Raw genomic sequence first — 11588 nt, forward strand, 5'->3', positions numbered from 1 at the left:
CAGCCCTGAAAGATTTGGATTTGAAAGCCCTAGTGCATGTTTTGCTATATTTTTTATTAAGAACCTAAAAGTGAAGGAATTCTTTCATATCCAAAGGAAGCAAAAAGAAAGAACAATTAAGCTAAGGGCTTTGTGTATTTAAATGAAGTAGTTTTAACTCTTTGATTTTGCATTCAATAATCTGGGAATGAAAGATTCATTTAGTGACAACTTGTGCAGCCATTGAAGTGAACAAAAAAGTGAAAAATCTCTCCTCTCCTCTCTTCTCCCCCATCTTCATTTTGGCTCCCTTTCTTCTCCTGTCTTCCTCTTCCATTGTGTCTCTCCTGTTCTCTCTCCTTCTATTCTCTAACTCTTTCATTTCCCCTTGCTTTGGTGATAACCCAACCCATGGAAAACATGTTTTAAGTGGACATTTAAATTAATTTTATCATATGATGGCCATTTTGATTTACATATTTCACTTACATATTTAATTTTTTACACTTGATTTAATTGCCATGTGAAATGTTCCAAGATACCCCTGTAATGAAATGTGTCATCTGGAAACTGAAACTCAACTGTGGCTTTTATTCCATTATCTGAAAAGCAACTAACTTCACAACACAAGCTCTCCATAGCCTGAGAGATGAATCCCTCCAGGACGCAGCTACTTGCACTGACTTTCTAGTTTAACAACTGCAGCCTGAGGCTTTTCCACACTTTTGTTATCTAATCATTGACTGTAAGACTGTGGACCACTGTTGTTGGGTGGGAGGGGGGATAATTTGTATTGCTGATGACCACCTTCCATAAATTAGAAGAGGCTGAGGAAATTTCAGTCTCATTTTCCCACATCCAATGAGCCTTGTAAACAGAAAAGCCAATGTGCTCTTTTTGTCTAGAGCATATTCTTATTTTCAAAAGTTTACAGATTAAAAGGGAATTGGCATCTTTATGAATTCTGAAAGCTGATTTGAGATTTTAATGATCCCCATCAGCTTTAGGGGCATTCAGTAGAGACACTTACATTGTTCTGTGGTCCTTCCCCAAAGCATCATTCTAGAACCTGAAACTGGACATTTCTTTTTAATTATATGGCTCTGGTGATTTGAACAGTATTTCTCCATGAAGCAGTACATCGTTTCCTTAATTTTAAACTAATGGAAGTACAACCTCATCCACTCTCAGAGGCCTTGCCATTTTTCATACTGATGTTCATTCAGCCATCCTCTGCAACACTCTTTGTTTGTTTTGCCTTATACACAACACTGTCGTGAAAGAATACAGCTCCTGTGCATCACAGGCATCCCATTTACAGTTTTAGTGTTGAAAATATAAACCTCATTAACAGGCAATAGCTAATTTGACTCACTTAGATAGTTCCATAGTTACTAAGAGTATATTATGTGTTGCACATTACAAATTATTTTGTGAGTTTTAGGGTCTAGTGTACCCTAAGTTAAGAATTTTTTCAAATACTGAAATGTTTTTAAAATATAAATTAACAAACGTGTCTAGAAATTTTATGCTAAGAAGAACAGGAAACACAAACAACTCTGACATCTTACTAAATTTTGTTTTATAGAAATGTCTAAACTTGGAACATTTTCAAATAAAAGCATATGATGGCATAAAGATTTAGGAAGTGCAATGAAAAAAACTAATAGCTGCAAAACATCTACTGAAGAACTGCCAAAATAAGCAAAATGGAACGCCAAATGCCTTCATCTACCCTATGCCCTTGATAGTGAGGCAGGGTCTGGAAGGTGCTATGATCCTGCCTGAGAACCTATCACATGGCTGTTCTGACCACATGTTCACCAGCAGAGTTGTGGAGGAGTAGGAGGCATAAGATCAGTTTATGCCAACTATGCAAAGGGGCCATCTGTGTTCTGATGAATCAGCTAATCTGCATATCAGTCACGTCATGCTCTCCAAGCTCACAAAGGAAGTATTTAGCGCACTTAAATAGTGATTTAAGAAATGAATCTCTAGAGACGCTCCAGTTACATTTTCTACTAAGAATTCTCTTGCAGGATAATCCGACCTACTGTGTTTGTGTCAATAACACATTCATAGTCAACCTCACAGTTTGCCTTTGAGATAGACAAGAGTTTTCCTTCATGTATTCGGGCTGGCTTACTATTTTATCAAAAGGCCAAGAGCATACTCCTCAGAGTCAAAGTTACCAAAAGGTCATTTATTACTGTCTGGAGTATTCATTGACTGCCTAGAAAAATATGTAATAATGTGGAACATAGTTTAAAAGAAGTAGATGTAATTTTTTTTCCTGATTGACATATTATGTAAATAAAGCCACCATAATGAACAGATATAATATACAAATATACACTGTAATGTGCATATTTTGTAATAAATTAAAACACAAAATTCAAAACATAGATAAAAATGTACTATTTGTTGCTTTAGGAATATGGACTGAATGAATCTGAACATAAATATATAAATTCAAATGAATTATTAGATAAATTAGTTAAGTTTAAAAATATGATTTGAATGCTTTCATTAGACTTCTATTTATCTATGTGTACATGTCACAGCTATATATTGAAGGTATCAATAAATTTCAGTCCCTTCCCTTCGTCCTCTTTCTTTTGTATGTGTCAGATGTCAGATAAGTTTTAAGGACAGCAATGATAAATCTTTGTTACACATTGAATATTTTTCATGTTTGTTATTAAAAGGTAGTGATTTTAAAGTCTTACAAAGAATATAGCTCTGAGATATGATCATCCATTTCTAATGCTCCAAGGTACCTGGCTTTATAGGAAAGTAGAGGATAAACTTTGAAAAAAAATGTATCATAAAATCAAAGTAATATTGTCATAAACAAACCAAGCTACCCTGAACCAATTTCTAGATTAATTCAGAAAAGTATAATTATTAATAACTCCATTTTAAATTACCCCCTCCACCCTGCCCCCCAACACACATGCCCCTATCCCCGAGTCAATCTTGATGACATTTCTCTCCTGGTATATTCATCATGTGGCATCCATCATGGGATGAATCTCACCTCATCCTAATTATACAATATAAACACTTCTGTGTTACAAGTTGATTTTTCACATTTGTCTATAAGCCTTGCATTCATTGGTGCAATTATTCATTCATTGTCCAATTATTAAGACATATGAAACAGAGAGGAAAACTGCTAGTATTTAATCTTGCAATAAAATCCCTGTGCATTCCTAAAGTGTGTGTGCTCTCTAGAGAAAATCTTATACCCATAAAATTATGACGAATCATTTTAAAATTTTCACACTCTAATTAAAGCTCAAATTCTCTAGCTAAATGAAGAAGAACATTCCTTCTTCATTCTTTCTAAATCTAGTTACTCAGGTGACCCAGTGTCATTTATCAACCAGTACTCATAGCATCATTATTTTTTGTTGTTGTTACTCAATAATTTTGGTATTCTTTTGCCAGCAAAGATAGTGTCAAACACTCATACTACTTGTTTAGAAAAGATGAATATTTTTCTCCCTGTGGACAAAAAGTTAACTTTAATGCTTGTATTCAGTGTTAAGGCTATTAGTACATTGGATAACACATGTTCACCAGGCTTCCCTGGTGGCTCAGACTGTAAAGAATCTGCCTGCAGTGCAGGAGACCAGGCTCGATTCTTGGGTTGGGAGGATCCCCTGGAGAAAGGAACTGCAATCCACTCCAATTTATGTATACTGGCAATATAAAAGATAGACCAGAAGGAATAAGGGAGAGGTCTCAGACATCAGGTAGCAGATAGCCCACTGTATTCATCTATGACAGAGTTGGAGCTTTCCGTGACAGGGTTGATGGGTTTCTGAATAGGACTGTGACAGCTGAGGTGGAGCAGAGGGAATGCCCTTGAGAAAGATTAGGAGATAGAAATTCCAGAATATAGCTGCTATTAAGTGTGGTGGCTACAAGACAGAAAAATTTCCAATAATAAATAGGTTGATGGGTTGAATGTTCTCTGTCAATAAGCCCAACCCAGAGCTATGGGGACTTCCCTGGTGACTCAGCAGTAAAGGATCTGCCTGCAATGCAGGAGACCAGGTTCGATCCCTGGGTTGGGAGGATCCCATGGAAAAGGGAACGGCCATCGACTCTAGTATTCTTGCCTGGAGAATGCCGTGAACAGAGGAGTCTGGCAGGCTACAGTTCATGGGATCATAAAGAGTCGAACATGACTGAATGACTAATGCTACTACTAGTAGATTAGATATGCTTTGTTATTAGAACTAGTTTTTGCCACTACCTCATCAGCCCATTATGAAAGATGAATTAAATACATCTGCTTTAATATTTATGAAACAAGAAGCTAAACTTGGAGTTATTTAGGCTTCCCTGGTGGCTCCTGCAATATGGGAGACCCAGGTTCAGTCCTGCATGAGGAAGATCCCCTGGAGAAGGGAATGGCAACCTGCTCCAGTATTCTTGCCTGGAGAATTCTGTGGACAGAGGAGCCTGGTGGGCTACAGTCATTGAAGTCGCAAAGAATTGGACATGACTGAGCAGCTACACTTTAAACTGTTATATCATTCTTTTTTTTCCCTTTCAGTTCCAAAAGAAATTACATTACACCTAATGGACAAAATCTGTTTCGTTGAATTTCATTGTAAGCTCACTCCACATATTAGATATACCTACTTACCTCACTCCACACATTAAATATACATTCTGTAGTGACTGTGACACTTTTTTTCAAATAGATTCTTGTTTATATGTGTTGGACATGGGCTCATTTTAAGACATGAATTTATAATTTTTACATTTTATTTTTTATTGAAACATAGTAAAATATTGTGTTATTTTCAGGTACACTGTATATACCTGTATATATCTGATATTTGCATACATTATGAAACAATCACCATGATAAGTATAGTAAGCATCGGCCCCCATACCAAGTTATTAGACATATATACTTTAGACATATAACTTATGCTGTCTTTTTACCATTCTAATATTTCTGTTTCCAGCTAAAGAACTTTATGAAGAGCTACGACGGAGTAGCTGCTGCCTCTTTCTCAAGAGCTGTGGAAACTGTTGAAGCCAATGTACGCTGGAAAATGCTTTATCAGGATGAGCTTTTCCAGTGGCTAGGAAAAGCTCTGAGACATTAATATGTGTCTCTTATAAACAGTTCAACTCAGAATTTTGTGAGAAGACCTGCTGTGGAATGAGGAATATGGCCAGATTTTCAGTGTTAACATGTGGGAGGAAATTTTTTTTTAATTTTAGGATTTTTTTTGGTTTTATTCATTCTGTTTTGTTTCTCTACTGGGTGTTCTTCTCTTAAGAAACTCTTGCAAGTGAATCTAGCCATGACTGCTTCTGCTGTACATTCCTCGCTGTACAGGACCAAATATGATAGTGGTGCATGTTGACGTTGCAGTCAGTATGGAAAAACATATTCAGAAAACGTTGTGCATGGTTGTATGGTCCTGCCTGTGTTCCAGCATGCTTATTTAAAATGTCCAGTGTTGTATGTGAATATATGTTACATCCGGATGGGCATTATACAAAAGCACAAAGATTATCTATGACAATCAGTGTTGCAACAAAAGAAAAACTAAAACAGGGAGTTATAGTCATAGTCCTGGGCAATGTGAGAGGTGAAATCACCCTTTGATTGGTGTCATATATTTCAGCACTTGGATTGTCTTGCAAAGATTATTGTGTTACTAACTAATTTTCTTTGAGTTAAAGCTGTGTATGTGTTTTTAAAAAGGCATATAGATTCTGTGTGCATATGTATATGTGCATAGGGAAGCCCAAATGTATATAGTATGCTGTACTCTGCACTTGTGCAAAAACTTCACCTCAAAGAAAGTTTATCTCTTTTTAAAACGTATGCAAACTTTGAAAATGCTTCAAAGAATTTATCTCAGTACTATCCTTTCTGACAATTTCCTGATAAATTTCTCACCTGTTATAGATTTTTTTCATCTATTTCCTGAATAGTCTATTCCACTACATAAAAATGAACTAAAACAAAATTTTATGTACAGACACTCTTCTAATTTTCCTAAGTAGCAGCCTCACCTCGTAAATATAGATTCTGTCATCATCTTAGTCAAACTTCCCATTGCATAAACAGTTGAGCACACTTAATGATGATCAGTGCTGAGAAAGTGTTTCTTTGTCATCGTGTTTGTTTTTCCACTTTTTTCATGTTGGGTGGGTCCAGAGAGTTAAAAACTCTCTCCATGTGTTGACCTTTGGGTCTGTGTGAATCTAATCCCCCATGAAGCAACCCTACTTCAGGTGGATTTTAATGATCTTTGATGCCAGAAGTTCCATCCATTATGATGAAAAGTTTCTTTTCTTGAGCAAAGCGCATCCTCTGGCATTGCCAACTCTGTTCTAACTGAGAATTTTGAATACTTTTCCTGATTGTGTATTATGTAACACAAGTGTTTTTAAATGGTACTCTCACCCAGTAGGCCAGCTCTCCAAGCACTGCTTAGATACTCAAAAGAACATATTTTAAGTTTGCCATTATGAAATGCCAGTGCAACTAATCGCACATAAGCCAAATGTTTGTGGACCACTTTATGTTTTCCTGAGGTTTTTCCACTTCTCCAAATTTTACAAATCATTGAAAGAATATTTTCTAGCTCCAGTAGTCACTGAACACTGGGGGGAGGAAAGTAGGCATTTTAGAAACCAGAGCCATAGATTTATTATAAGTTTGCATAAAGAGGAGCAATTTCCTAATCCATAGAACAAGTATCATCTAAACTTGAATTTTATCTTTTTAGCAATTAATTGCTATTACTCATATCTATTTTTTCAGCACTTCAATTAATATATGAATTTTAAAGACTCTATCTGTTGTTACTAAGACATACTAATGCTTAATATAAAGTCTAAAAGTCATCCCATCTATCTGAAGTGATGAAATTTAACTAGTACATATCACACGTATGTGAAATCTTTAAGGGGTAAGTTCTGAAACATAACAATTATAAAAATCACTGTCATGCAGGTCGAAAATATGTCCTATATCACCACGGGATTCATTTTGATAGAAAAGTTAAAAATTAGAGGTGGCTGTCTTGTTTTGTGTCGTGAATTACTGAAAATTCTTGGTAATTGTGACATTCTTTTGAGTGAAAGCACCATTTCCAGCTTTGAGTTACAAGGGATTTTATAGTTCTGTTTTCCTCTGCACTGTTAATAATTTTAATCCTCTTCAGTATTTTAGTGGCCTTGAACAACTGGTTTAGCTACAATGTCAAATCCTAAGTGTATAATTATGTGCAATGTTCAATACCTCATACTTGTTCAACAGTATAGTGATATCAATGGCATTGAGATGGAATTTCTGTTCTACATATTTTTCAATAATTTATCCTTTCCAGTGTTGAAGATTATATCAAGCTTTAACCTTTTTTAGTTGTTTAAATGAGTAATATTTTCAAAATAATAAAATGACCAATGATATCTCTTGGAATATTCTGTAAAATGTAGTCATAAAATTCTATTTTCTACATAGAGTTTTTATCTTTTTTCTCTCCGTTGTCTGTCTTGCAAATCACACACACACACACACACACACACATGTGCATGAAATAGCAAATTGTTAAAAGAGTTCAACATCTAGGCTTAAAACTTTACTGTGCCAATATATGTATGACAGTAAAACTTGGTTGAAATTAGAAAGGACTAAAAGTTTACCATCCTAAGTATTAAATATCTCTAGGTAACCTGTAAATAAAAAGTTTTCCCCATTTTTACATCTTTTCCCTTAAAATGTTCTTACAATTGTTGTATTTTTTTTTTACATATACAAGCACAAGCTCTAAGGCTATTATCTGCAACGTTAAGTTGATTCTTCAGTTTCAATAACATGTATTTTACTGGAATTTAAACTCACTTTGGTTTACATTATTTTTAGGATAATTATATCATATGACTGAGATTTCTGTGATAGTGCAATTTACAAATATAACAGTAAAACTTACAAGGTTATTAAGATTATACCATATGTTATAACTGGGTGCTTCCCAGGTGGCACTAGTAAAGAATCTGCCTGCCAGTGCAGGAGGCACAAGAGACACAGGTTTGATCCCTGGGTTGGGAAGATCCCCTGGAGGCAGAAATGGCAACCCACTCCAATATTCTTACCTGGAAAATCCCGTGGATGGAGGAGCTTGGTGGGCTACAGTCCACGGGTCACAAAGAGTTGGACACAACTGAGCAAGCATGCACACATAATAAATTGCACTTCATTTTCAATATACTGGTTCATTTGACTCTTTTCAAAAACATAATAAATTATATTAACCATAATAGTTTGATCAAAACACAGGCTCAGAGTAGCAACGTGAACTGCTTAAAAATTACATAATTGTCATTTGCAGAAGTTACAATCACTTTAGATTTTCAAGAAATTCTTCCTACAACTAAAATATAAAGACATGTTTGAAACATCTGTCAGTTGCATTAATTGGAGGTTTTCCAAATATCAGAAGCCATATCAAAATATGAGATTACATATGTCTACAGTTATTTTTTTTTCTAATTTTATTTTATTTTTAAACTTTACATAATTGTATTAGTTTTGCCAAATATCAAAATGAATCCGCCACAGGTATACATGTGTTCCCCATCCCGAACCCTCCTCCCTCCTCCCTCCCCATACCATCCCTCTGGGCCGTCCCAGTGCACCAGCCCCAAGCATATGTCTACAGTTATTATTGGGGGCTCCTCTGGTGGCTCAGATGGTAAAAAATCTAACTGCAATCTTGAAGATTTGGGCTTGAGTCCGGGTCTCGAAGATCCCTTGAGGAAGGGAATGGCTACCCACTCCAGTATTCTTGCTTGGAGAATTCCATGGACAGAGGAGCCTATTGGGCTATTGAGTCCATGGGTTCACAAAAAGTTGAACAGGACTAAACAACTAACAATCTTTCTTTTCACAATAATTATATTATTTTTTAAAGTCTGTGTTTCTAGTTTGTATAATGTCAAACAACTGAAAGAAGTGTTAATCAGCTTTCACTTTTAGTCAGTGTAAACAGCCAAATCGTGGGGAAAATATGGCTCATTGATAAAACTTTTCAAAATATTTTGGTGAACATTTTTTAAAAATGACATTAAAATACTGACAATTTATTTTCCACAAAGATTTCTCTGATAAACTTTGCAGCAACAGATGGTCAGACCACAGGTAAAATGATGTCCATTTAAATCTGTGAAAGTAATCTTTAGTAAAATGTTTATAAATCTATGCAGACCTAAGCAGTACAACAACAATTTTCATGCAAATATAGTACCAAATTAAATACAGTCAAGAATTCCTAACAAAGTTTATGATAATATATTTAATTCAAATCTATTGGAAATTTTTCCTTTTAATATATATTTTTGAAGGATAATTGCTTTACAGAATTTTGTTGTTTTCTGTCAAACCTCAACATGAATCAGCCATAGGTATACATATTCCCCTCCCACTTGAACCTCCCTCCCATCTTCCCCTCCATCCCACCCCTCTAGGTTGATACAGAGCCCCTGTTTGAGTTTCCTGAGCCATACAGCAAATTCCCGTTGGCTATCCATTTTATATTTGGTAACGTGAGTTTCCACGTTACTCTTTCCATACATCTCACCCTCTCCTCCCCTCTCCCCATGTTCACAAGTCTATTCTCTATGTCTGTTTCTCCATTGCTAACCTGTAAATAAATTCTTCAGTACCATTTTTCTAAATTCTGTATATGTGCATTAGAACACAATATTTCTCTTTCTCTGGATGGACATCTAGGTTGCTTCCATGTTCTAGCTATTGTAAATAGTGCTACAGTGAACAATGGATACATGTGTCCTTTTCACTTTTAGTTTCCTCAGGGTATATGCCTAGGTGTGGGATTGCTGGGTCATATGGTGGTTTTATTCCTAGTTCTTTAAGGAATCTCCCTACCATCTTCCATACTGGCTGTATCAATTTATATTCCCACCAACTGCAAGAGCATTCCCTTTTGTCCACACCCTTTCCAGCATTTATTGTTTGTAGACTTTTTGATGATGGCCATTCTGACCAGTGTGAGGTGAAATCTCATTGTAGTTTTTATTTGCATTTCTCTAATAATGAGTGATGTTGAGCATCTCTGTGTTTGTGTTTGTGAGCCATCTGTATGTCTTCTTTGGAGAAATGTCTGTTTAGGTCTTTTTCCCACTTTCTGATTGGGTTGTTTGTTTTTCTGGTATTGAGTTGTATGAACTGCTTGTATATTTTGGAAATTAATCCTTTGTCAGTTGTTTCATTTGCTATTATTTTCTCGCATTCTGAGGGTTGTCTTTTCACCTTGCTTATAGTTTCCTTTGCTGTGCAAAAGGTCCCACTTGTTTACTTTTGCTTTTATTTCCATTACTCTAAGAAATGGGTCATAGAGGATCTTGCTTTGATTTATGTCATTGAGTGTTCTGCATATGTGTTCTTCTAAGAGCTTTATAGTTTCTGGTCTTACATTTAAGTCTTTAATCCATTTTGAGTTTATCTTTGTGTGTGGTGTTAGGAAGTGTTCTAATTTCATTCTTTTACACGTAACTGCAGTTTTCCCAGCATTTATTGAAGAGGCTGTCTTTGCCCCATTTTATATTCTTGTTTCCTTTGTAAAAAATAAGTTACCCAGAGGTGCATGGGTTTATTTCTGGCCTTTCTATCTTGTTCCATTGGTCTATATTTCTGTTTTTGTGCCAGTACCATAGTATCTTGATGACTGTAGCTTTGTAGTATAATCTGAAGTCAGAAAGCTTGATTCCTCCAGCTCCATTCTTCTTTCTCAAGACTGCTTTGGCTATTCGGGGTCTTTTGTATTTCCATATGAATTGTGAAATGTTTTGTTCTAGTTCTGTGAAAAATGCCAGTGGTAATTTGATAAGGATCACGTTGAATCTGTAGACTGTATTTGGTAGTGTAGTCATCACAATATTTATTCTTCCTACCCAGGAATATGGAATATTTCTCCATCTGTTTATGTCATCGTTGATTTCTTTCATTAGTGTCTTATAATTTTCTGTGTATAGTTCTTTTGTCTCCTTAGGTAAGTTTATTCCTAGATATTTCTTTTTGTTGCAATGGTGAATGGGATTGCTTTAATTTCTCTTCCTGATTTTTCATTGTTTGTATATAGAAATGCAAATGATTTCTGTATATTGATTTTGTATCCTGCAGCTTTGCTAAATTCACTGATTAGCTCCAGTCATTTTCTGATACTGTCTTTAGGGTTTTCTATGTACAGTATCATGTCAGTGAGAGCTTTACTCCTCACTGAGTGAGGAGTGAGAGCTTTAATTCTTCTTTTCCTATCTGGATTCCTTTTATTTCTTTTTCTTCTCTAATTGCTGTCTAGAACTTCCAGAACTATCTTGAATAATAGTGGGAAAGTGGACACCCTTGTCTTGTTCCTGATCTTAGGGGGAATGCTTTCATTTTTTCACCATTGAGAATAATATTTGCTGTAGGCTTATTATATATGGCCTTTACTATGTTGAGGTAGGTTCCTTCTATGCCCATTTTTTGAAGAGTTTTAATCATAAATGGGTGCTGATTTTTTTCAAAGGATTTTCCTGCATCTACTGAGATGATCATA

At 35.5% G+C, this 11588-nt stretch overlaps 1 protein-coding gene across 2 annotated transcripts in view; it reads left to right on the top strand.

The window, feature by feature from the left end:
- The window catches only part of TRHDE (thyrotropin releasing hormone degrading enzyme), a 449137-nt gene extending 441650 nt beyond the window's left edge, over positions 1–7487 (top strand). The window contains exon 19 of one of the 2 annotated variants that reach the window (XM_070788822.1): positions 4971–7487. In XM_070788822.1, the coding sequence (XP_070644923.1) occupies positions 4971–5114 (144 nt within the window). In that variant the 3' untranslated portion in view covers positions 5115–7487. Of the gene's footprint in view, positions 1–1567; positions 2328–4970 lie in introns of those variants that run through there. The other variant, XM_070788823.1, reaches the window with a different exon arrangement.
- Positions 7488–11588: the final 4101 nt, after the last annotated feature.

The sequence above is a fragment of the Bos indicus genome, chromosome 5 (assembly GCF_029378745.1).
Source record: "Bos indicus isolate NIAB-ARS_2022 breed Sahiwal x Tharparkar chromosome 5, NIAB-ARS_B.indTharparkar_mat_pri_1.0, whole genome shotgun sequence".
Taxonomy (NCBI): Eukaryota; Metazoa; Chordata; class Mammalia; order Artiodactyla; family Bovidae; genus Bos; species Bos indicus.